The 27340-nt window shown below is 38.3% G+C and overlaps 1 protein-coding gene across 1 annotated transcript; it reads left to right on the plus strand.

The window, feature by feature from the left end:
* Positions 1–509: 509 nt before the first annotated feature.
* On the plus strand, positions 510–27340 carry MRPS35 (mitochondrial ribosomal protein S35). Its single transcript, XM_068953298.1, has 8 exons — positions 510–807; positions 2005–2048; positions 3221–3388; positions 3785–3845; positions 6253–6392; positions 13340–13449; positions 15678–15747; positions 26834–27340. The coding sequence occupies exons 1-8, from the start codon at positions 639–641 to the stop codon at positions 27110–27112; spliced, it is 1041 nt and encodes a 346-aa protein (XP_068809399.1). The 5' UTR covers positions 510–638; the 3' UTR covers positions 27113–27340.

The raw sequence follows: 27340 nt of genomic DNA on the forward strand, positions 1-27340 counted from the left end.
CATTTTACTGTGCCTTAACATAGCTGCTGGGCTGCCTGAGCGTGCAGTGCCTGGCTTGGATGTGCCCACGTCACGTCTTTTCTCTGGTGACCTTTCCCTGTTTTAGGGGTGCAGAGAGGATAAGGCGTAGCACACGGGTTTTAAGCAGCTTTGTTAACGCTTGTGAGATCAAGAAACTGACTGCAGGAAAACAGGAACAGAAACTCCCCCCTCATCCCCAGCGGCGGTCTCCAGGCCTGCTCCTCCACTCTTAACCCGCACCTCCCCCCCCCCCCCCCAAGAAAAAGGCAGATCCTGGGCAGCTGGAGGTAGCCAGCATGCAGTGGCAAAGCGATTTCTAAGCGCTACACCGCATTCCTCTTCTCCTTTGCCTTTTATCTTTTTCATCCCTCTTTCAGGAGGGAAAAAAAAAAGACTTTTGGGGTGCTGCACGGCCACGTCGCCTCGCCTCAGCCGTTGCCTCAGGCGCCACCTGCCCCTGCCCCTGCCCCCGCCCCCGCCCCCGCCCCCGCCCCGCCCCCAGCAGCGTGAGGCAGGTCCCGCCGCGCTAGCGGGCAACACCAACGATTCGCCTTTCCGACTGTCTTGGCCCACGCCGGCTTCCGTCTTGCCCGGGGACTTGCGTGCGGGCGGTAGAGATGGCGGCCGTCAGCGGGCCGTTGCTGGCCGGCGCCGGTTACTGGGCCGTGCTGTCGCGGTGCGGCGGGAGGGCCGGGGCCGGGGTCGGGGTCGGGCCGCTCTTCGGGGCCGCGGCCTACTCCTCCGTGCCCGCGGTGAGCAGCAGCAGGGGAGGCAAGCAGAGGGAAGGTGAGAGGGGCCCGGGCCGCTCTGCGGTGGTTGCGGGCGGAGGGGAGCAGCCGCCCGGGGGCCGGGGCGAAGCTGAGGCGTGTGGCCCGTGGCCCTCTTCTTTTCCCGCCTTCGGCCGGCTCTTAAAAAGAGGCTTGGTTGGCAAAAGTTTGCCGGGGAGCTTGTGATGTAAAACCCGCTCTGCTGTGTAGGACGCAGGTTTTGTCAGAGCGAATATTAGCAAGCAGCCTGAAGAAAGAAGCGAGCAAAGGGGTGTTCCCTAGGCTGATTGTCAGGGGAGCGTTGTGCTTGTTACAGTGGACCTGCAGCGCAGTGCCTGTCTTTATGGCTTCCAGATGAGAATTTCATATTTTGCTGAGTTGGTATGAATGAAGTATGTATAGTTGAAAGCACCATAACGAATGGCAGGACAAGGGATAAAGGAAGGGTATGTAATTGTTGCTGTGCAGCCCTGTATTTATGATTTAGTTTTGATTACTGTATAGCAAGAAGAGAAACAACAGAATTTGAGCCATAAAATAACTAGATATAGAACAAAAGAACTTTGAAATTCAGTTTTTTCCAAGACTTATGAGGAGTAAGACAAATTAACGAGGCAAAACAACCCCAAACATCCATTCCTAAGGGGTACAAAAGGTATGTTCAAAACCAATATTTGGTCACCAATCAAGAAGAACCCAGGAGACTTGGTGAGGGCTTGACAGATGGTATCCTTTGTTTTCTGTGTCGTAATGATCTCGGCCAAACCACTTGGACATATGTGTTTTGGTACTTCTGAGTATTTGGATGCCAGAGTGGGTAAAGTCTTGCATAGAGACTCTGTAAAATATAATCTTTTTCTCTTGTGTTGGGTTTTGTTACATTAGTATTCTGTGAAGTAGCTATTTGAATTCTGAGTAAAAACTTGCAAGATCATTTGTCGTCTCTGAGGAGAGCCTTGGCTGTTCAAGAACTAAGGTCAAAGCATGAGCCAAACCCAGTTCATACATCACTGCAGTTACTTAGGGGGAAGCCCTTCAATAAGTTTGAGACTAGAACACCAGAACAGTGAACTGCAAGGTATACTTCAAGCCAGTTCTTCTGTTTCTGAATTGGCTGATTTGAGCTACTCCTTACACTATGGGGATGTGTATGAATAAATGTTAATATGAGTGCACAAAAGCAGGTTCTTATTGAAAATGTTTGTTTTTCTTTTAGCTTCAACATGGAGAAGAAACAGGACGTCACAATTCATAAGATCGGTAAGAAATGAAACTATTTGCTGCTAACTCAGAGTTGTTTGAAAAGATTTTGTACACTATATATCTTACTGGTTTGTGCAGGAACCTGTCCAGAAACTGGTGAAACAATCCAGTGTGACCAAATTCCAGAATCAGTACCTAAATTCTTTACTATGTCAACTGTTTTCAATCTGTGTTCTCATAAAGGCAAAAACATTAACAATTAGCTTGTATTGAGCCCAAATACTGCAGTCTTGAAAACTAACTTGAAGTTACGCTTAAAAGGAGCAGAGGCATTTTAGTGTTATTTTCAGTATGGGTTTACAGAATTTGTAGTGGTTGCTCTTTGGCATAATTGAAAGATCTATTACTATATGTAACTGAAATTGTTTTTGCGCAGTAACTGATATCTGAACATTTAATTACTGAGAATTTTCTTATTTATTCCAAGTGCCAAAAATTTTTAAAGAAGTATGTTACCATGCGTTATAATTTTAAAGGCAAACAGTGAAAGTGGACTAGTGTTCACTGCTTTTTTGCTCCTTTAACTACCAAGATCAAACTTGCTGATATATCAAAATAGTCAGACTGCCTATATCCATTTGTGTTTAACCCTTCAATATTAATTAATTTATTTTCTTTTTTTAAGAGCAGCTGGCTTGATGAGAGCCTTGGTCAGTTACTGGAAGATATAAGCTATTACTGCAATACAGTAATATATTTTCCCTATACTGGAATTTCTATAACAAGTCATTTCGGGGTTACTATGAACGTGTTTAGACTTCCATAGAATTGTTCAGACTTGTTCAGAATTCCATAATTTCAAAACTCCTGTCCTTGTCCTCCACCAAGCACGTAGGTGCTTTAGGAAACTGAGCTTGCAGTTAAGTATTGATTTGCTTTTTCCTAATGACTTGTAAGAACCCAAGAAGATAGCAGGATCTTCATTCTGAGTATTTCTGAAGTAAAATGCAGTTAAGGATTGGGAAAGGAAAAGCTTGTTATCCAAGTTTTGAGAGGCTCTCTCTTAATAACGCCTTTAAAACTGAATGCCAGCTTTTGATATCAAGATTTCTTGAAATGTCTAGCTACTGGAGCTTATTTCTGAAATAACATTTCATAGGCATTCTTATTGCTTTGTCTTATAAAACGTTGTATTCCCCATCAAATTTCCATCATTTTCAATTTGTTAGCATGCACCACCCAGAACTGAGAGGATGGCTGTTGATCAGGACTGGAGCAGTGTTTATCCAACAGCAGCTGCATTTAAACCTGCCTCTGTGCCTCTTCCAATTCGAATGGGTTACCCAGTGAAGAGAGGAGTACCTCCACCAAAAGAAGGCAACCTAGAGCTTATAAAGGTAAGACGCATTCCATTCGTGTTTGTTGACCTTCTAAAGTTACTCTTCACTAAAACTGCATTACTCTGATCAAAATATTTTTCTTAGGTACTATTTTCTATTAGATATATTTAGTAAGGCTTCTGATGAATATTAGCGTAAGTAGCAAATATAAATGAACCATATCAGGTGGCTTAATTAGTATTATCATGCTTATGACTTCTACAGTTAGGCTTAAGTTAAGTCTTTTGCTACATCAGATTTGAGAGGAGAGACATCTTATCTGAGTCTTTACTAAATATATTGTACTACCTTAATTTAAAAATATAATCAGATTTCAGTAATGTCCCTTTTTAATACTGCTTTATGAGCTGAGAAAATGCTATTGTTTTGGTAACTCTAATCTGTATATTTCAGATTCCCAATTTTTTGCATCTTACTCCTCCTGCAATTAAGAAACATTGTGCAGCTCTTAAAGGTGAGGTTTTTTTGTTGTTTGGGGGAGTTGTTTGTGTTTATTTTGTTGCTGTTTGTTTTGTTTGTTTTTGAAACAAATTTGGACTTTTAAGACAATTCAGAGTGCAACTGTGCTATGATGCAGAAGGAGAGGCAGTAGCCACTTCTAAAGCTGGTTTTTCTTGCACCTTTGGCTGACAGGGCAAAAGTGTATATGCTTTCTTTTTCCTGTATTGAGTTACATCAGGGATGAGCAGAAATGTATTGTGGTGTTTTCAGTACCAGTAAGACTCTAATTTTACCTATTAGGCCCTTTTCATACAGGAGAATTCATAGTTTATTAAGGAATATGTGTGATGGGTATGACTCATTTTTCAGGAGATTAGAGCCTGGTTTAATCACAGAAAATCAGTGGCCTACCAGTCCAGCACACATTTGAAAATACCGCTTTTCATAAAAGGAGCTCTCTGAAAGAAGCAAGGTCTGCTGGGGAGATGCATGGTCTGTCTGATGAATAACGAGAGCATCTTTGCCAACTGGCTTGATAACTTGAGAGCAGGGCTTTTAATCAAGTTTCCCAAGGAATGATGGCCAAAGCCCAAAGAGAATTGGAGGCGCAAGGAGGAAGCGATGAGAGGACCATCTTGAGTTGCCTGTATACAGATATATGCAGCCAAGGGAAACGGGAGGAATTAGAAGTCTGTGAGGTGCCACAAAAATGCAGTGGGAAAGCTTGCATGGTTTAGGTGCAAGCAAGGAAGATGTAGAAGAGGAGTTGACCTGTATCCGAAGGAGTGGCTCAAATGCACAGAGCTTTGCTACAGGACGAGCGTACCTGGTTGAGTGCTTGTGGGTCAGGATCAGAGGGGAAGTCAAGAAGGAGGATGGTGGGCATTTACCACAGACTGCCTGATTAAGAAGAGGAAGTGGATGAAGCCATCTTTAAAAAACTAAAAAGGGCTCATGTTTACAGGCTTTGGTTTTCATGGGGAACTGCAGCCATCTCAACATCTGTTGGAAGGGTAATGTGGGACAGAAGCAGTCTAGGAGATTTCTGGAATGTGTTGCAGATAGTTTTTTGATGTGGGTGCTGGATAAAACGATTACTGAAAGGTGCTATGATGCACATGCTACTCACAGGTTAGAAAGAACTGCTTGGGAATGTGAAAACTGATACCAGTCCTAGTTGCCCCAACAACAAATTGGAGTTCAAGATCTTGAGAGAAGTGAGAAAGGCAAGTAGTGGATTGAAAGCAATTTCTTAATACAGATGATTGATAAATTGACTAAAAGAGATGATCTCTTGGATTTGTTACTCACAGAAAAGTCTGTGAAGGTCAGGGTCAGCCTTGGTACCAGCAACCCTGAAACTATGGAGTGTAAAAGCCTGAGAGAAGGGAGAAAACGGATGGTGGAATTACAGCCTGGACTTCAGGAGAGTGATTTTTGGCTTAATCAGGAATTTGTTTGTCAGGATCTCATGCAAGACTGTCCTGGAGGGCAGAGGTGTCCAGGAAGGCTGATGGATGTTCCAAGATATTCCTTAAAGTACAAGAATGATCCATTCCAGTGTGCAGAAAGTTGTTGAGCAAGTGTGTCAGAAGGACAGCATGGGTGAGCCAGGAACTCCTGAGTGACCTGAGGAAAGTACACGGAAGGCAGAAGCAGGTATAGGCTGCCTTGGAAGAACAGAGACATTGCCTGACCACCTTCAAGAAGGGCAAAAAGAGGATGGAGGGAACTACAGGCCAGTCAACCTCACCACAGTCCCTGGAAGGTTATGAAGCAAATCTTCCTGGAAGCTGTTCCCAAACACATGAAAGCATGCTTTATTAACAACCTGAATGATGGTGCAGAGCACACTCTCAGCGGGTTCACAGAGAATACCAAAACCAAGAGAGCAGGTGATATATCAAGGAGCAGAGCTGCCATGAAGAGGGACCTCAGCAGGCTGGGAAAATGGGCTGCGAGGATTCTCGTGAAGTTAAACGAAGGCAACTGCAAGTCCTGCGTCTGGGATGGAATAACCCATGCATCAGTACAGACTCAGAGCCATATAACTAGAAAAAAGCTCTATGGAATAGGCCTTGGGGTTCTGGTGGGCATTTGAAATTTGAGCATGATTCAGCAGCAATGAAGGCTAACTGCATACTGGGTTGTATTAATGAGAATGTAGCCAGCAGGTTCAGGCCATTGATCCTTCCCCTCTATTCAGCACTTGTGAGATTGTGTCTGGGGTACTGTATCCAGTTTTGGGAAACCCAGTACAGAGAAGACATTGTAGTGCTGGAGTGAGTCCAGTGGAGACCCTGCCATTATCTAAATGGGTAAAGTTTTTTTTTTTTTTTTTATAAAAACTACTTTTAAAAACATATTTCAATAAATTAGAGAAAACATATTACTTGGATTGTTTTCTTTTTATTCTACAGATTTCTGCACTGAATGGCCAAGTGCTTTGGACAGTGATGAGAAATGCGAGCAGCATTTTCCTATTGAAATTGAAACAGTAGATTATGTTTCTGCAGGGACATCTATTCGTAATCCCAAAGCAAGAGTTGTGACTTTAAGAGTAAGTAGTAGGTTTTTTTTTTTTTGTAAACAACAAACATTTATTTTCAAACCCTAGATGCTTTTTTTTTTTTTCAAAACATTTGCAAATATGCTAGGTTTTAAGGAACGTGGGAAACGCTTCACTGAATGCCCAAATTAAAAACAGTGGATTTCCTTAAATATGTAGCAGCATGTTAGAACTCACGCTGTAACGATATATGTATTTATTTATAAAGACCAAGCTCTGCTAGAAACAAAATAGCATATCTTCTGACAAATCAAATCTTCTGTGAAAAGGCACAGGTACATTTTTAGGTTATCAGTTGCACAGTAAGGGGACTGTATACTTTCCTTTACTAGAAACGTCACTAACAGGATCTTAGTTTTCTTTATTACTGGTTGTATATAAATAGTGTGTTATCTTGTTCTAATGCATTTCTAGCTTTTGCATTTCTAGATGCAGGTTTATATTAGCATCTAATGTTATTTGTGAATTTTGATAAGGTATCAGTAAAAACATGATAACAATCTTCAAGTAAGAAAAGCATTAAGAATCCAGGAAACGGTATTAAGAAATTCTTAACTGTGTCCATATGTCGTTGTTTGTTTTGGGGCTTTTTTTTAATGTTTTATTTTTATTTTATATTTTTTTAACATGGATGCTAAAAATAAATGTAGAGATCAATGTGATAGAATATTTTCAGGAACTTGCAAGTTGTATTTAATATAAAGTTTTTGACGGCAATATGTTAGGCCTTGAAATACAACAGAGTATACCGATAGATCCAGCTTTGTTAGTGTTTTGAGAGGTAGGTGCAGCTGCAAAATGCTAATAGACATAACAGTCTCTTGCTTCGAAAACTGTTTTGTCTGTTACTCTGATAATTCTGTCTTCATCTTCTGGCATTGTCAGCTGGAGTTGGTTAAGAGACTTTCTAGTATTTCTCTCCTCGGTTTGAAAGTTAAACCTTTGCAGGATGTTGTAGCTTTTCTTCATTTTAGCTTGCAGCTTGGTATGTCACCTGGACTGCTGTTACCTGCTGCCTAAAACAGTATAGTGAGCTTTAGATATGATATGTGGAGTCATTAAGGTAGAGGAAATCCCTCAGTAGGATAACATCCGGAAGAAAAAAGGCTTTTTTTTTTTTTTTTTTTTTTAAAAAAGGTTCTTTGACTACAGGAAGAATTGGGATGCTTCATTTTGATCCTAATGGTTTGGTCCGCAGTTTACTATAAAGAAAACAAGTTTTTCTAGAGACATTAATGTTTTGGATAACTAAAACATTTTGGAATTTAAATCTCTTTTTTAAAAATTTCATGGTGACTGTCATGGGAGGGTCGGCTGAGCCAACCGCAGAGCATCCTGATGCTCTGGTCCCCACAGCACTCCATGCTACAGGAAAGGTTTGATGACGGTATAGGCGTCCCTGTCACTTCTGGGTTCACAATTAATGGCCAGAAGCAAATAACAAAGTTTGATGTGTGTCACTGGTAGCAATAACAATTAAAACCTAGTAATAACAACAATAGTAGTAATATACACCTAATAAATCAGTAACCATACATTGAACTCCCCACAGAACAGCGACAATTACAGTATTTACACATATATACCTGAGCTCAAACCGGTAAGGGCAAAGGTACCAGTGGTTATGCTGGAAAGTTGGGGGGGCGAGGGGGGGGGAGAAGGGGGAAGGGACAAGCAGGCCACGCCTGGGGGCAGGAGGTGCCGCTTCAAGCCCCAGGGTTACTAAGTAGGCCACAGCATATGCTGCCGCTGTGCGCGCTCCAAAAGTAAGCAGGCCACAGCCGAGCCGGTGTGCCACTTCGGTTACTGCTTGGTGGGGGGGTATTCATGTGTCCGCCAGTGGGGGGTGGGAGGGGGAGGGGGAGGGATCTAGGCCTAGCTGCCTGACCCAGCGCCCCAAGTCCGGGGCATGGCAGCACTGGCTGCCTGCAGCCTGTCAGGGTGGAGATTTTCCCTCGGTCAGGGTTGGGGGGGGGGAGGGGAAGAGCCTTGAATAAAGGCTGCCTGGCATCTCCGAGCCTTGGAAAAGGCTGCTGTGGTGTCGTCTTCCCCAGCCTCTTCAGTGAGTTCAGCCGCCTTCTTCTGTCCTCTGTCATTGGTGGGGTCATGTGTGCCCCTTTTATACCCATCCCACTTTGGGACCGCAGGCAAGCGATTGGTCAAATCCGTCTAGACCCCTGCTCTTAGTGGTCCCTTTTTGATCCCTAATTGTAGTGCGGACCTGTTTGCAGACAGCCATGTCGACTCGCCTTCCTTCTGGCATATTCTGCTCGATTGACAGGTACGGGCACTTAGGGCACATGTTAGCCCTCCACCAATGATTTTAAATTGTAGAAGCAGGAGATTTCTGCAGGCTAACTGGGGTCACAGAGAGGACAGGGTGATTGGCACCTTATACCCATTGTTCAATAAAACGCATTTTCCTAACTTTCCCCTAAACTAAACCTTCCATGACAGTGACTTTTTTTTTTGACATCCAAAGCCTACATATTGAGGTGGTACTTTTGGTAGATAAGAATCTACAGCGTGCTGTAATCTACAACATGCCATGTGCAAACATTCAGAGACTTTGAACGATGATTCAGAGAATCTGGCTTTTAAAGAATGTTCTCAATTTTTTATGGAGTAAATTTGGAACTTTTGGGGCTTGCTGAATGTCTTCAGTGTTTTTTGATTGCTGGCTGTAGGTGACTTAGTATTTGGTGTCTCACATAGGTTCTTTCACTTCTATTTTATGTACCTGTATATTTTATATGCATTTCTATTTTATATGCATAAGTATTGAAAGGTAAGTCATATGTATAGTGCTATTAATAAGCATTGAGTTAGCAGCACTCTAGGCATCAGTGTGTATGCAGCAGAAGCAGCAGCCTTTTGATCATACGATCGTGGGATAATTGAAGTTGGAAGGGACCCCGGGAGGTTTCAAAGCTGACCTTGCTGTGAGTAGAAGGTTACTCGTGAGGTCAGACAGGGTTACTTAGTCAGTTGGTCCTTGACTACCTTCAAGGATGGAGACTGTACAGCCTCTCTGGGCAGCTTGTACCAATGCTTGCCTGTCCTCATGGTAAAAAAGTTAGGACTGTGCTGTAGCTTTTGAACTTCTCTTTTGGAATGAGGTTTGAGCCTATCCTGACAGCAGCAACAGTGAGATCAGTTATAGTTGTGTTCTTACTCTGTTCGTTTGGACTGAAATTCAGTTTGGTCTGTCATTGGCTTGCATGCATTTCACACAGCCATTAGCTGTACCCCACCCCCCATAGATTTTCACTGCATGCTACAGTTTATCCTTTTATCTCTTAAACTTGATTCATAATCAAGAGCAGATGTTCACAAATCTGTGTACATTAGAAATAAAAGAGAATGCAGTATATCTGTTTGTGAGAATAGAAGCTAGACTTTGTGCTGGCTCGTGTATGTGTGCAGGAGGAGATACACATTTGACCCCTTCACTCCCATATTCAGCTGTGTCTAATAGAGCCATACTGACGTTTGCAGGTCACTGCTGGGCACTGCATCACAGGGGGGGAACAATTCAGCTGCTCAGAGAACCAGCCCTGAATTAGCGTATGTGAATTTTCCAACAACAAAATCTGCCTAGGGAGGAAGGGAGAAGGGAGAGATTTAAAGGTAAAAGCAGACTGCAGTGCGTCAAACAGTGGTTGAGTTTATCAATGAGTGTTCAAGCATTTACTGTTTCTTGTGTTGTAGAATATTGTAATGTTTCTGGTGAATCTTCATGTTAAGACTCTTTTTTTTTTGTCTCATACGCTTTTGTTTTCTTCTAAAGTAATGTAACTCCTGAATTTTTTTTTAATCCAGGATCTTACCGGAAATGACCTTTTTTTCATCTCTTACAGCTTATTACCAATGTTTCTTGTCATTAAATTTATCTCAGTCTGTTCACAAATGGAACTGTCCAGGTTGTGCCAGACAGCATAGCAATACAGGATTTTAAACAAGTCTTTTCCTTTTAATCAGCAGCTATTCTTTGTGGAGCTCTAACGTTTATAAAATTTAACGTAAAATAGCATTCTGCAGCATTCTAGCTAACAATAATAACCAGTACAATTGATAATCCCATTTTGAAGGAACTACACATATAAATGTTTATCACTTTAATATGACTTTGGATTAGTAAGAACAAAATATTTATATGTGGTTTTTTTATATTCCTGTAACAGAAGCAACAGACCAGATAACTTTCAATAGGGAAACTTTTTCTAGGAAAAGCAAGTCATTGAATAAAATATAGTTCTTTTAACTATGGATTTCAGATGATTGCACCATGTGAATACAGCATAGTACAGCTAGGGTAATGACATCCTTTTGAGACAGTGAAAAGTATTAGCCAATAAGTCTGAGATCTTTAGAGGTTGGAGCAATTCTAAGAAAATGTAACTGACAAAAAGGTGTTTCTCAGCAGTTTTGGTTGGCATTGTTGGGGAAGGCAAGTCAGGGACTGAGGGTGGCAACAAGGCAGGCTGGGGGAGTGACCTCCGTGACAAGGTTGCAGCCCTGCAGTACCTGGGCAAGGTGAGCAGAGCAAGTTTGGTGACACTGGGTTCAGCCAACAGCCTGGTAATCTCCCTAGTGATAAAGCATATCTGAAGTTAAGCCAGGAAGACAAATCAGTGGGTCACGGTTAGGTCTGGAAACACTAACTAGGGTCAGTTGACAGTCTAATGGTTGCATCTTATAGAATTTCTTGGCAGTATGTCTGAGGTCAAGTCTGTGGGTCAGGGTCTGCATCAGTGAGGGCACAGGCACAAGCAGTGCCATGGCCGGGCACAGGCTTAGATGCAGAGTGGTTCAGGCAGAGACTGAGGCTGAGTGCCTTAAATGCAGCCCCTACATCACACAGCTTTTCTGCATGGCTCTGATTCAAGGCTGTGTGGTTGCGCTGTATCAAAGGCAGCCTTGAGCACAAGCTGCCAAACTCTTTGGAGGGGGTACAGTGCGCACACTCGGGGACCTGGCAAGGACAGTGATTTCAAAAGAGATTGTTCATGTGTGCTTTAAACAGCAGTAAGAGTGGAATCCTTCTCATGCATCTTTACCATTGCCTTAAAGACTGGATGCGCCTTTTAGGTCTGATGCAATTAGAAGTCAACTTGATAAAGTGTGTCTTTTTTTCCCCAAAGCTAGTGCTGCTGCTCACCAGTATTCCAGGGGTGCGCTGTGAATGAACATATGTTCCTTAACAAGGTGACATTTTTCACCTAATATATTGAGTACTGGTTTTAGGGTTTGTTTTTTTTTTTTTAAGGTTAGAAGTTTCAGTATTGAAATACAGGCAAAACTTCTGGGTTTGTATTAGGTTTTATTTAAATGCTTAGTTGTAATTTCAAACTCAAAAAAACCATATTCAACCTATGTTAAGGCTCAAAGATGCAGTATACTCACTCACATGTAAGTAGTGTCTGTTTGTTACCAAAGTAAATCTACTTGTGATATGTAGAGCTCTCTGGCTAAGTAGCTTGGAAATAGTTCACTGCAGTGCTAAGCCAGCTGTTGACAGTAATAACTGCTTTTGCAGATGCAAGACAATGTTTTATTCATTGGTATTCAACTAACAGTCAACACTGACAAACCAATTGCGGGGAACTGAAAAAAAGTAGCAAAGTTTAAACTATTCACAAGTTGTAATAAGATTAAGTAGGTGCTAGGGCTTTGTATTTACCAGTCTTAAAATTTGAACATGGTAAACAGAAACAGTTCCCTTAGAGGAGAATTAAACCAGTATTTCCCTTTGTTTACCTTAAAGTAGCTATTAAACCTATCTATATGATTCCTTACTTTCTGGAATAATCTTATTCTGCTCTTCAGTGAACTGCAAAACGTTCAGGCTGTGGAACACAGCTTAGTGCAAATGGTTTTGAAGATATATATTACATAGCACATTTTAGTAGTTTTTAGTACTCCGTCATACCTAGCAAAGTTTGTTCCCTTCCTTTCTTTCTGATTTCTTTCCCACTCTTCTTTTCCCTCCCTTTCCCCTCGTCCCCCCCACCTTTCTCCCCACCTCTTTTTCATGGCCTCGAGTTACATTTAAGTTTAGTGCTTCATTGTCCTATTTTTAGTAGCAGTTTCTTTTTCTTTTCAGCTAGTACTCTTTTCCTAATATTTTAGAGCTTCATATTTCTTTTAGTCTTTCAACTTTTTGTTAATTTTTCTGATACTTAATAGCTAAAACCAGCTTGCTTTACTTTTCCTACTTGTTATACATACAGAAACTAGCTTCAGACTAACTTCTTGAGTTTTTTTTTTTTCCTACATAAGTGATAGTTATTTGCTGTATGCTTTAGGGTTGTGAGTTTCTTGGTGTTGAAACAAAGAGAAGCTATCAATATTCGCACTATTGTGTGATCAGTTTTGTGAGATTAGACAATTGTAGTCCATTGTATTCATATCAGTGTGTATCTCTGCATACTTCTATTAAAAAATCTCCCGGCAGTGGTGTTGAGAAATTTTGAGTAACTTGATGTTTTTCCTGCTCTCTTAAATGCTTGTAGCAAGTATCTTTGAAACATCTTAGTATCAACCTTACCGATCTACTGATCCACATTGGAAAAAATAGCTAAAAAAAGATTTTTTTTTTCCCCATGTAAAGTAATTCAAATATGAAATAAAGTTACAAACTACACTGACAGCTTTTTTTCCTCTGAAAGAAGTTTGAGTAAAAATGTTCTCCCCTCTGAATCCCTTTGGTATTTGGATGAAAACAAATTTATTGCTTGAAGGCTCAGCTTATACCTGCCTTGTATTAAAAGACTTTTGACAAATGATACAATCAGAAGAAAGTCTACAAATGTGTACCTCATAGCTGTCCTTTTAATTCCTGGTGAAAGATATTCCTAACCATACACTAAAATATTTTTCAGGGTACAGAGATTGGATTTTCCAAATAATTTAAGATGTTTCTCTTGTATTTGAAGGTTAAACTTTCTAACCTGAATTTGGATGACCATGCAAAGAAGAAACTCATTAAACTTGTAGGAGAGCGATACTGCAAGGATACAGATATACTCACAATTACCACAGACAGGTATGGTTACAGGTGGACAAAAATGCCTGAAGCAATGGTCAAAGTAGAAAGGGTAATTTTTTTTTCTGCTAATATGATGTTATTGTGTTAGTAAAGTAGTGTTATTTTGTGGGCTAACATCTGACTTAAGATAAACCTATCAATACTCCTGTGTAAGTTTTACAGTTTTATGGACAAATCGCATAGAGGTTCAAACATAATAATTGCCAGATATTGGAGCTCTGTTTTTAGAAGTCTTAGTCATTATTTTAAAGTATTTATCGTGTTTGACAAATGGATTCTATTAGTTTTAACAATGATCTGAAGAGTTCCAGGCAAGGAAAAATAAGACATTAGTGACCAGACATTTCTTAATGCTTTTATGTTCTGGATTTAAAGGAAGCACTGTGGTTATTTACAGTTATGTTCAGCAGGCTGCATAGGAGAAGCATGTTTTTTCTGTGTTAGATTCTGAAGAGTTTAGGAGAATAGTTCAATACACATATTAATTTCTAAATCCATAATACATAATTCACAGCTAAATTCAGTTTTAGGAAAAACATAGTTGGTAGTCTTTTCTGTCTGCTGTGTTTTTTTTGTGTTAGAATTCATTTTCCCTATCCTTAATTCCTATCCTTTGGTAGGAGATGTGGTAAGTAAAATAAATACACAATTTTATTCTTTTTGTATCTCTTTAGCCACCAGACTTGGAAATGTGGCTAGTTCTCTGGGACCACTTTTGCTACTAGCAGTTTCAATTGAAAGGTTTTATTTCTCTACCAAAACTTACTTTTGTAGCTGAAACATTAGGATAACTGAAAGGAACTTACTCTCTAGTGCATCTGTCTATGGTCTCATGTTGCATTCTGGAAGAAATTCATAATGTGCTAATCAATATTTTTTGCCTTATTTTTAGTAAATTCTGAAGACACAAGCTCTATGCAGTATCTCTTTCTTTAATATGGGGTCCTCCAGACTGTTATGTAATAACTGGTATATTGAGATTCTTTTACTTTGAAAGACGTATGAGGAAACAGTTTTTTAAAGTTCACCTGCTAGATCTGTCATAGTCCTTAGCAATTCAGATAAATGCTTTTGGAGTATCTCATATGTAGTCTGGCATGATGTAATTTGTTCGCTAGTAATTTCTAACTTACATTAAGGAACAAAAAATATGTATATTGGCAGCTTATTAGGTAGATTTCCCATGGCACGTTTTATAACAGACAATCAGTATTACAGACTTCAGAAAATAACTTTTGGAAATTCACGTTATAATTGGTCACTGTTAACTGAAAAAAGTAACAGGTAACTCATCTATCTGGAAATGGTGCCTTTTAAAATTGAAAAATAACAGCTTCATTTTGGCAGCCTAAAATTTCAGAACTGGTTTAATACCTTTTTCAAGTGACAGGTCATCTTATGTGAATGCAGAAGACAAACTTTGTGGCCACAGGAGAGTATACAGTACAAGTGTTCATTTCTGCTTAGGCTATGAGAAGCTTAGTAACGTTTCTTAATATACGGACTTCTTTTAAGATTCTTGAATTTTTTCTTTATCAGTCTGGGATGAAATGTGAAGCAGTCATGTTCAGTGTTAGTTAGGGCTACCTCCGCTTATTTGACCTGGAAAACTGTTTGAACGCATTTCTTGATACTTTGGTCTGAGTATAAATCCAGACAAGCTTGATAATATTTTCATCTGCCTTTTGTGAGCATTTAGTTGGTGTTTTTCATACATTGTGAAAACCCTTATTCTTTCATGTTTCCAATTGATCATTTGAACAATTTTAAAAGTTTGATTTCTAGATTATTTTATGTAACTTACATTCTCCAAAAATATAATTCCATACTCAGTCTAATCTATTGTAAATCAGTACCACTGCTGAAAGGAGTTGTCCATCAGATTTGAAAGAAGGGAGTCCAGACTAAACCATATTGGATTCCATTCTGGCTGTCTTTGGCATAGGGTGCAAAGAACCTTTTAGTGGTTCCTAAAGATCTATAGATTCTTTATTTTTGTATGTTTCCCTACTGACTTACCAATTCTCATTGTTTTATGTTCTTAATATCATTGTAAAAGCATCAGTATTATTCTTGATTGTGTAGTCCAGAAACGTGTGTGTGAATCGAAGCAAGATCCTGAGGATACAGATTAGAAATTTTTTATGATTGGTTTAGTATTTTATTAAAAAGTGGATGACCGTGACTTGATTTCAGAAAGACTAGCTTTGTTTTTGAATTTTTAGGTGTCCGTTAAGAAGACAGAACTATGATTATGCAATACACCTCCTCACAGTTTTGTACCATGAATCTTGGGTAAGCAATTGTGCATATCTATATGTATGTATATATATAGAGAGAGAGAGAGAGGGAGATGTCCATCTACGTAAACTAAATGTCACTTGTAACTTATGAAAGGTGTGATGACTATATCCGGTTAAATTATCTTAGATTCTGTTCCCCTCACCCTCCCAAATTTTCTTCAGATTCAACAAAGGTAAGTTGCTTATATTTAAATCTTGCTTCCACAGTGAACTTACAATTCCTTTCTTTAGCTTTCCAGGAGCTGTTCTCTTGTTTGTATATGTAATACACATGTAATGTACTGCATCAGAAGGTTAGGAATTTTTAGAAGTATACTTCTCTTTACAGACATTAATTTTGTTTATCTGAATTGGTGAAGTAGAGAAAGAGGAAACAAAGTGACACTTCAGGATCAAGATCTAACAAACTTATTTATCACTTAAAATGATTCAAAGTAAATTTCATGAGTTTTCATCCTTGTCATAGTGCTGTTTATTCGCTGGAGAAGTCTCACTAGAAAAAGAGCTTTAGATTTATATGACTACTGAAAAAAGTATGTAAGTGAAACTGAAAAACAAAGCTGGGTAGAGAAGGATGGCAATTATAAGGACTCATAAACACTTTTGTACTGTTTTTATTAGACTGAGGGGAAAAAAAACTTGAAATAGAAGCATTTAAGGAAGTATCTTGAATGATATGGGAATTACTGGATATGGTCTAGTGATGAAAGTAGAAAGACGTTATGGTTGAGGAGGAAAACAAAGCAGAAGCACCCCAAAAAAATACAGTATCTCATCTTTTGTCTGCAAATTAAAATCATGATGGCCTAGAAAAGGTTGACTTCCAGGAAGCAAAACAGGGTGGAGTTGTCCTGTCTTTTTTTTTTTTTTTTTTTTTTTAGTATCTGATACAAGCAGTGAAGTAATACATTGAGGACACCTAATGTTGCGACCTATCTCTTATAGTTTGCTTCTTTTTCAGAAGTTCTCTAGTTTATGCCCTAGATTCTAGGTTCTTCCCCAATAGTCAGCTTCTGACAACAGTAAGCTCCAAACTGACCTTGAGCCTAGCAGAAAACGCCTTGATTCTTAGCGTTCCTAAACGTGCCTTTAGTGTGGCAGCGTATTGGGCTGCCTATGCACAGTATTCAAATATGAATTAAGTGGTTCTGGAGAAATGATCTACTCTGATTGTCACCTCCTGTCTCTACGTTTTTAACAATGACCAGCTTTAAAGATGAGAACAGGTCTATTCCAATGAAGCAAAGAGACATGTTATTAGCTTGAGAATTATGAACACTAAAATGCATCACAGTTTCTGGCTTTTTGTCTGTTTCCAAAAGTATTTCTACCTGTTACCTACAGTCTGAGCCATTTCTTCAGTTGTGGAAATTATGGCTATAATTTGGGAGTATTTAAATGCACTCTGGCAAAGCTGACCTCAAGTTGGAATGAACAAGGATTTAGGCTGCTTTTCTGAGCTCCCTTTTGCTCACAAGATCTTATTCCAATAACTGGTATTTTATTACAATTCTTAAGTAATCTACTCAAAATTATAAGACGTTTTCAAACATAATTCACTCTTCTACCGTGAATCCTTCAGACTTGTCTGTTTTGAGTTTGTGCTTAGTCATGATAAAGGGTTGTAGATAATAGTTTAACTGTTAACAACCAACTTAACAGAACCAAGTTAGAAGTCCAAAATGAAATTATTGTTGAAAACCCGTATTTGTGTTGTGGACAGCTTAGCTTTTTTTCAAGGTAGTATGTTGTTAGTCATCTTGAATATGAAGGCTTTCGCTGTCCATCTCTCAAAGTATTTTCACAGAAGCATTTCTAAATGATGTAGTAGCTCATTAGCTACCAAATTCACACTTACTACTTTCAGTTGTTCTTTGCTATTTAGATAAAGTCTCTGTATTTAGCATTTTAAGGAATTTTAGTGTTCTTGATTTCGGTCACTGTGGTGATCACCTAAAATGTAATAAGGAGATTGAGTTGTATCTCCCTTTGACTAGAAGTTGACTTGAAGGATATGTGCTTTGTAATTGTAGAGTGCATCCAATTAAACTCACCTTATAAATTTATCTTAAGATGTTTATACTTTAGATTTAAGGTGCTTTGTACACATGGATATTTTTCTCCTGAACAGCATTACATTGCATTACAAATCCGAACTTAGTGACAGATCAGTTTCCAGTATTAAGCAATGACAAGAGAGCTAGACACTGTTTGCTTTATTAATTCCAGGCAGACACTACATCTGTTCTTTGCTCTAGCATTACTTAGTGATGGAAGACAGGGCTATATGATATTGCTTCATGAGTGTTCAGTGTGTATTGAATACGCACAAGTCCCTGGCCCTTTTATTAACCTTTCAGCTTCCATGTTAATATTTTATGAGTTCATCAATCAGTTGTAATTGTCTTTGATTTCCATGAAAATTTGATGATCTGGTGTGACTTTTTTTCCCCTCTCCATGATCAGTGGTAATCCCTTTTAATAATCCCTTTTAATAGACTTGCTGAAAGGTAGTTTGGATACGTTTTGTAAACCATAAGCAAACAATCTGCATTCTATTTTAATCTGTGTGAACTTTAAACACTGGGGTAGTGGTGGGGATTAGCCCTCCATGTAGACAGTAACATTAAACCTCTTTACAGGACTAATTTGATTTGGTGACTTAGAGTAGTGCCACATGGCATTTGCTTGAGTGGGGAACTCAGTAAAAAGATGAAGGCAGACATTTCACTCTTATAAGTGAAGGCAAAGCTGGCTACATATAGATTTTTGCCCTAACTCCTGAAAACTTTACATGCTGTCATTTTAAAACATGGTATAACTCCCTAATTTATGTAAGCAACTGAATTACTAGATTTTGTGAATGAATAAGCATGTGAATTCATAAAAGGAAAAATTGTCTGCTGATATATCTTAGGAAGTATAATTTCAAGTGTAATTATACTTTAATTGCAAGTGAGGCATAATACTTTTATTACAATTTTGAAATAGAACATCAAAGTAATTAGGAATCTGAAACTTTTAAGGGGATGATTGTTGATGGTGGTTTTGTTGGTGATGTAGTGAAGTACATGCTGGACAGCTGTAATATGTAGAGGGGTGCATTTCTAACAACAATTTATTCTTAAGTAGTGAGTATGACAAGTTTAATTCTGGCTTGTCTGTCTTTTGAATGCATGCTTAGAAGACAAACTTAACAGTTTGTCTCAGTGGTAGTCTCTCTAGTACAAATTTTCTTGTTTTCTTTTTCAATCTTGGCTTCAAACCAAAACCCAGGGCATCCACAACTCAGCAGTACTGTTATTGCATCTCTAGATGGCTCAGAATTAGTTTTGCTGGCAGTGTACAAATAGCAAGAATCCCTCTTGTAGTGGGGTTACAAAAATATGCAACCAAGTGCATGACAGAAAAAATAGGAAAAACGAAAGATTCTCAGTAACTGGTATAGATACTGCTCAGCCTCAAGGCTCTGAATGTAGTTAGGAATAGAGTTCTTTCTTGGATTGGGATGTTGGGAAGAGAACTTGTTTACGTTTAAATAAATGAATAAAAGGTTACCCAATCAAATTTGGCTGACTGATTTCTGAGAGGTACCACAGCAGAAGCGAGGGGACAGGATGATAGCTTAATGCACTAAGACTAGCATTTTTATTTCTGGTAGCCTGCTAGCAATCAACGGATGAAAGAAGATAGGCTAGCCAAGTTGTAAAAGGTTTTGAAGAACTGCAAGGGGATTGATCCTGGTGTTGTGAAACTTGCAGAGAAATTCAGGAGTATTGTGTGGTTAGATGTGTAAGAGAGGTCCCTTTTTTGAGTGTATGGGGAAATAAGAGAAAGAGAAGGAACCAAAAGGAAGAAGCAACTTGAAATTTTTTGTGCAAGGAGTAAATGAATGTCTTATTTTGCGTGTATGAGTGTTAGAAGAAGCAGCAGAATTTGGATGCTGGGGGAGGAAAGGAGAAGGGGAAGAGGATGGTCAGACTGCTGATGCATAGTCAGAATGAAGTGTTAAGGTGAAAACGCTGACAAAGGTGGCAGGAGTGAAAGGTACATTCATGAGTTGAGAATAAAGAGGGTAGCTGAAGCTTTTTCAGTCACCTGTAGAAGTGGGTTGCTACTCTATAGACTTGCAGTCCCTACAGATGAGTAGTTAAAAGTAGAATTGCATTTTAAACTGTCCTCTCTCTGTCTTCTCATTTTCACACATAAATGCCAGCAATGGACTTGACCATGCAAAATCCTGTGAAACTGGATTCAAACTGGAATACCATGTGGTTTTTTCAAAGGGTTGAGTAGTGCTTTTCTTTTATCATGGTCCTTGTTGTTTTCTGGGAGGTGGGATTGCTTGTTTGTTTGTTTTAATTGGGGGAAGTGAAGGAAGGAAGAACTGTCCTCTGGTTCTTGATCCGTCCTCTGATGGATCCACCTTTGACTCCTTGCAAATTATTCCCAAGGACTGTGCCATGAGTGGATTCACCAAATGAAAGGGAGAGATGTATTATGTAGATTAAGTAGCTCAATCAGTTGTGTTTCTGCTGCTTACATGGTGGTACTGCATGAATGCTGTTACAGCTGCTGTAAAAAAATGATGTGTTTTTACAGTATTATGTTGTTTTTTTCTTTTTTTTTAAAGCGTAATAGTTTGCTGCCCTCAAGTGGTTGGAAACAGCATAAGCCGATCTCTTCTCCCTCAGCTAGTGTCACTAAAGTTCTGTTTTGAGTGGAAAGCAGGAAGAGAACTAAGTAAAATTAAGTTATCAACAAGGAAAGACATTGATAGTGATTACAAAGGTGAGGGATCTGGAAAAGATGGAGAGTGAAAAGGAAATAACTGGCAGTTGTTTTAAACCAGTCAATACTACAAAAGCACAGTAATTTTCTGAGGTTCCTTAGCACCTGATTTTCAACATATACAAATGCTAGATGATGCAGAGTAAAGGAAATCATTCCATGTTACACAGCTGATATCTTGAAAGATAGTTAATGAAAATGCCCTCTGATTTTGTTTACTGCAATGTATCTTCTAAAGAAAAAGGTGTAATCTGACATACTAAAAATAATGGAGTAATTCTGCACACAGTTCTCATCTTCCTTGCTTCTTTGAGAACCCAAAATCTGTTTACAGTTTGAAATTAACTTGAGGAAAATGTTTCATTTAGCTTCATATTCCATTTTTTGTAAAGCATTTACAAAAAATATAATAGCAGGGCACTGATGGGGCAAGGAGTGTGTGTTTATATGCACCGGAAAGAATATTTTACATAACCATTGGTGACAATCCTGGAGTCCTGTTGAACAGATTTCTCTAAAGATTAAGATTTCGGTTAGCGCTTGAATTGTATTGTCTTTTTTCATTTATGGTCATTTTAAGCTATTACAAGAAAAAGCATATTTTTATCACTTCAGGTTGTCAGTTGCAGTTTTTCCGTAGTAGGAATTTGCCTTATAATCTAGCCTAAATAATGTGAAAGGATTCAAGTCCGCCTTAGGAACCTAAGCATTAGATTTGATCTTCAGGCCTCTGCCCACTTAGTATACTTTAACTTCATGTTCTGAACAGTCCCTCAGGATGTAAAATGCATGAGCTGTAAGATTAGATTGGGACGTGAGGGGCAGACCCTCTTTTTGATCCTGCTAAAACTCTTCCCTGGCAGAAAAAAAAATCAAGGTTCATTAAACAGAAAACGAGGACTGTAGCCCAGTGATTAAAGCATGTACCTGGGGTGGCAAAGGGAGAGGAGGGGTGGGGAGGGCTTTACGCTCTGTTTAGTATAATTGAAGGCTGTTTAGTATAAATCTTCTGACTTTGAGATCTTAGAATAATAATGTGATTATAATTGTGCCCTTCCTACCGTAATGTTCTTTCTCAGAATGTCTTTCTATATTGTATAACAGACAAAAATTGAAGGTGAAGTAAGGGTGATCTCTAAATGTACTACTTTGAAGTGTGTATTACACTCCATTGTATACCTACTAATGCTCAAAATTGAAAAACTTGCAAAGAGTCTGTATCATTAACGTTAAGTCAGAAAAGATACAGCTAAGTGGCATGAATGGATATTAAGTGTAATAAGCTTTCTTTGATCTGAATTCAAGCATTTAAAATGAAAGAAGGTGTTTTGCTGACAGGAAACATATTATAGTAGAAGAAGGTTAAACAACTTTCTCTCTTGCTTGGAAGCACAAAGGAAGAACATTTATTATTATTTATTATGAAGCCAAAGCTGAAACAAAGTTAAGTGACTTACAGTGGTTAAATTAAAAATTGTCTGTGTACAGTTTGGAATTGTAGTAGTCTTTGGCAATTCCTTATGCTTAAGTCTTATGTTCCTAGGTATTGGAGAAACAAGGCTTCTTAATGTATACCTGTAACTTTTACAGCTGTTTGATCTTCAGTCTAGATGTTGGAGAGAAGTGAAGTCTTGTAGGGCATAGATTATTAACAAAAAGGACAGAAAATCATCTATTAATAACACTACTCTTTCTTGATGAGATCAGAATCTTACCTACTCTCCATTCAGAAAACAAATTTATTTAGATAAAAACCTTTCAAATGACTTTCAGTAGCATTGAGTTTCCAGAAGTTACATGCAGTTACTTCAGCCCGGAGAGGTTAGTTGTCCTCATTTTTTGAAAGATGCAAGCTAGATGATGGTGAGACTGCTGAGGACTGAAAGCAAGTTACTGCCAGAACCAGAGACAAAACCTAAGTATATCATTAAGTACAAGACGGTCTCTTGCATTACTTCCATGTTATTTTTTGAGGCAAAGTTCTCTGTTATTCTACTCTTTTCTATCTGCTTGCCCCTCCCCCCCCCAGCCTTTCAGTTTTACGCTCATCCCTTACCAGAATGTTTAGTTCTCACAGTCTTTCTCCTGACTCTTTAAAAAACCTCCGAGGTCCTTTCTGCCCTGTGTTGTTGCTGTGTCCTAGAAAGAAACGTTCTGCTTATTCAGAACCAGCATAAATGACGGCAATGGACAAAGGTGGATTTTGCAGCTCCATGCTGTATAAAGATTATCCAAAGAGGGCAGGGAGCGTTTTTTTTTCCACCTATTTATTAATATGTTCTATACAGGGGAAAGTTTGGTTATCTGGTCAGCATCCTTGATAGCAATTTCTAGTAGAAACAAGAAAACTGAAAAGAAACTCTTTTATCCGTTCCAGAAGAGTTTTAAATTAAATTTACCCCATCGAGGCAGAGTAAGAATGCCAGGTGGAATTGGTGCACAATCAATATGGCGCTTTAAATTCTCATTTTAATTATTTTAACCTTTTCTCTGTAGCTTAGCCATTAATTTTCTGTAACCAATCTCATCAAACACAAGCATGTCTAGCCTATTTAGGAATTTTACATAGATATTTCTTTTTAAGTTGCTAACTAAGTAGTGCAGTTCAAAGCTATAATATATCCAAAGAGATGAGTACATAGTTATTTTGGCAATTCCTCTTTGGCTAGAAGGTGCCCAGTAATTTGGAAAATGCTAGTATAGCTGTCATTTATTACCTGAAAATCTGTAATAACTGTACCACACAGAGCATCTTTTATTTTACTGCAGTACTAAGAAGTGGGTGTACTTATTCGAGGCTATACAGGGATTGAAATTTGACTTGTAACTTTATGTGCTAAAGAACTCCTCTTTCTCCTCCTTCAAAAAAGTCTCGCTAAAAATTTTGGTTTTGCTAAATAGCATTAATTTTTTAATTGTTCAGACAGTTAAGAAATTTGACTAACTTGAGTTCCTAAGTGTTTTTAATCACCTTGAAAATTTCTGTGGCACATACAGTTTTTAATTAAAACATGTGCCCCAAAGGAAACACCAGAGAACTGACAATTCTAATCCTTCATGTGGCTGCAGCAGCCAACTTATAAAGGTTAAGCTGGCAGAAAAGCCAAGAAAAATGAAATGTCTGCTTAAGTGATTAAAAATTCTTTCCTTTTTTCTGTACTCAAATGTTCAGTGTATATTGATATTTTTGTTAGTTTCTTATGTTAAAGAGCAGCTTTATTGGCTAGCGTATAGCTTTAGTATTTATGCTGTGTCAGCACTTCAGTTGAAGCCTGCCTTTTGGGTGGTTTACAAGCCTTTATAATGCTTAAACTACTAGCATATAAGATTTGCTTAGAAAGAGATCTTTATTCTGTTTATGACATTAAAAAAGATCTGTAAATACTTGCATTAGGAGGTATAAAAAATAAAATCTCACTACTCTGTGCCTCTTGTTTAGTAGTAGTTGGTCCTTTGAGTTTATATGAAGTGTTTTTTGTCGTTCTTGTTGGAAGTGTTGACAAAATAAATGATTTTAATTCAGCTGAGTGCATCTTCAGCCAGTCTGAATGTTGAAATTGTCTTATGATGGCATGAAGCAATTATTTCTAGTCAATTCACTGAAGAAATATACATTCATGATATTTAACCTAGTTCATTAGGTATGCATTCTAGAAAAATTTTGCACAAATGCCACATTTGAATATTCTAGCTTTCAGAGTTTTATTCCTTTGTTGTAAGGCTCTTCCTGCAACTTTTACTAACCTATTTTAAATTTGCAGGGGACAAAAATAAGCAACTAACAAAACTATGAGTAACAACCTCATTTTTGAAGTTTCATTGTCTCTTTTTTAGTAAAGCTGAGACTACAACACTCATAATGTTTCCATTATTTAGAGTTCATAGGTGCCTGACTGCCCTGTATACTTTTTCAGATGAAAATATAATTCTGAATTCACTTCTGCTCTTGCAATAAATCTGGTTGAAAAGGTCTTTAAGCTTCACTTAATTCAGTCAGCTTGCAAAAATCTGGTTTCTGTTGAGTTTCCTGTTTGTGATGTATTTCTGGACTGGTGTGCACTAGGATAACTTTTCATTTTGAAGCAAGGCCACCAACATTGCCGCAATGGATACTGGCTGCTTGTAGTAGGGCCGAGGAATGGATTTTGAAATCTCCCCCTACCATCAAATTCCTTACTGCCCCCCCCCCCCCCCCCCGCCCCAAAGTCAGATTTTATTTTAAAATCTGTTTTGACATGCCATTCTACTGGGAAGGATTCCAAGAAGGAAACACTTTAACAGTTTCTTTGGTCTCCTTTAAAATCCTCTTGCTCTGTGTAGCTCAAAAGAGATGGGGAAACTCTTAATCTATTTATCAGCATTCATCTCTGAAATCCCATAGGTTAATGTGTGCAGAGAGGGATTTTCTTGAAGAGATAAATGTAATGGCTGTAATTAGTTCTTGTTGTCTCTGCTGTAACTTGAAGGTGTTCAAAAGCCTCACAAGTGATTTTTTGTTTGAACTTTGAACATGACTCTGGCAAACGAGTTTGGTCCAGAGACTATCCAGAGGCAATACCCATATTCCATTACTCTTGAGAAACCCTATCCCTGTGAGAGAAGCTTTTACTTGAAAATTCTTTTGAAGGTTGGGAAAAATTGTCTTAGATTGCCATTATGCAGATAAAACAAGGGATATGTAAAACAGGATGAAGTTGTTAATTTTAAGAATGTGTAAATCTCCACATTGTATTGTGATGTTTTTCAAGCATACAAGGAACACTGTACTGTATGCATTTGTTTTACTGCTGCTTTACCAGTACAGGTTAGAATACCTTCCACCCTCCCCCTAGCAGCTGAATGAGGTTCTCTTATTTCTGTGCTGTATTGTTTCCAGGTTTTTAATGTCAGTCACGTGAGCCCTTTAGCAATGTTAATCACTGTTTCTGACTAAACATTTGGACTCTTAAGATTTAAAAGATGAGAGATTCCATTTACCGCATGCAGGGTACAGCATTTGTTAAAGCATGTTTAAAGTTGGATGGACAGGCCCAAGCACACAGGGTTAGCTTAGACCTGCAAGTTAGAAAAATAATTTTTTGTCTCAGATACTTAAAAAAAAAAAAAAAAAAAACCCTCCTGTGATTGCCAGATTTACATAGAATTCTTTGTCTGTTTGCAACTAATGAAGCTTAATTATGATTAGCATAGCTGGAAAACCTGAAGATCCCTTTCTGGCAGGGTTTTTTTAAAAAACATAGGATATAAAGGCTTTAGGAGAATGCTTCTTTCAACTTATTCCTAGTTTCTAGAAATAGAAATTATATCAAAATAAAATTCTACAACAATTATGCAACAAAACCATGAACACCAGAATTGAAACAGAAATATCTCAAATTGTGATGCTTCTGTAAGTGAAAGTAAGTTAATATACTATCAGCTTTAAGTTTACATTATAGTAATTAAATAGACAAAAATGGCCAGTTATAGCTTTTGAAATATCCCTTAAATAGCCTGTGAAGCTAGACAAGGGGCCACTGAGTAAGAAAAACAGTCAGATATAATATTTGCTCTACAAAGAACAACTACACAAGCCAAGTTCTTACAGGCACTGGGTTGAAACAAAATCTGCCTGCGCTCAACTTTTGATCATGTCTGATCTTGTGGCACCAATCAGGTGGCAAATTATCACTGTGGACAGAGATCCATTTAAGGAGCAATCTGTATTGCAGGAAGAAGAAATGAATTAATTGGTAGTATTTTTCCTTATGAGTCACAATTAAACCATTTCACAGATGCTGAAGGATTGCTGTCTCTCATCATAGGTTACTTAGTATGAGCTTTCTCACTTGACATTTTATAGCCAATGAAAACAGACCAAACTCATATGCTAGGGTTTATAATGGCTAGGTGGCATCTTCTGAAGCTTGAGCATTTCGGATTACGTAAAACTATTACTCTGCAAACTTTTTTTTATTTGTTATGTATAATCCATAAACTTCTCTTCCCATTCTGACTAGTCAAGTTATATCGGCCAAGTATATAAAGAATTAGCTAGTTATTTTTATGTTAGATAAGCGAAATCATAGAAGAAACTCATTCGGCACAGAAAGCATATGGCACAGAGGTACCTCTTGAACTCTGTTTAAGGGGCTTGAGTTATAAGGCTTATACTTTGGGGAGGGCGAAATGCAGTCTTCTAAAAAGCATTTTTAAAGTGAGTTTGAATGAGAGAAAAGTTTCTTCAAATTACTTTTGCTTTGTTTCAGTGTTGAGTGGTTTTTAAGGAGAGGTATATTTTCTTTCAGAAAACTGAGATGTGGGAGAGTGAGAAGACTGAGGAAGACATGGAAGAATATATCTGGGAAAATAGCTGCTCTCAGAAAAATGCCTTGGATACACTAATTCGAATAAAAGCCTCAGAGAATGTCAGTAATGTAACTAAGGAAGAGCTTCTTGCATCTGAGGTTGTTAAGAATTACAGAAACTCTGTAGTTGCCCTTAAAAATGAAGGTGAAACAGAAAATAACATGTCTCAGTATAAGGACTCTGTAAAGAAATTATTGAATATACCAGCGTTACCATGAAAGCAGACTCTTGCAGGTCCCTCTTATTATGGAAATATTATACTAGTATGTTAATATTTCTATGTGATATAATTATTCAGAACCTTAAGTTAAAAAAAAAATATATAGAAATATGAGAGAATAATAAAAGTATCCAGACAGATTTTTCTTTACTGTTGATTTTCTTGTAAACAGTGGTTTTGCTGTCCATGAATCTTGTTCCTTAAATAAAGTATGTTTTGAGTAACA

The sequence above is a fragment of the Struthio camelus genome, chromosome 1 (genome assembly GCF_040807025.1).
Source record: "Struthio camelus isolate bStrCam1 chromosome 1, bStrCam1.hap1, whole genome shotgun sequence".
Classification (NCBI taxonomy): Eukaryota; Metazoa; Chordata; class Aves; order Struthioniformes; family Struthionidae; genus Struthio; species Struthio camelus.

Coding starts and splice junctions, on each gene's coding strand:
- MRPS35 (XM_068953298.1), top strand. CDS start 639: ATGGCGGCCGTCAGCGGGCCGTTGCTGGCCGGCGCCGGTTACTGGGCC. Junction 3,389..3,784: donor GCAACCTAGAGCTTATAAAG/GTAAGACGCATT, acceptor TGTATATTTCAG/ATTCCCAATTTTTTGCATCT. Junction 13,450..15,677: donor CTCACAATTACCACAGACAG/GTATGGTTACAG, acceptor TTGAATTTTTAG/GTGTCCGTTAAGAAGACAGA.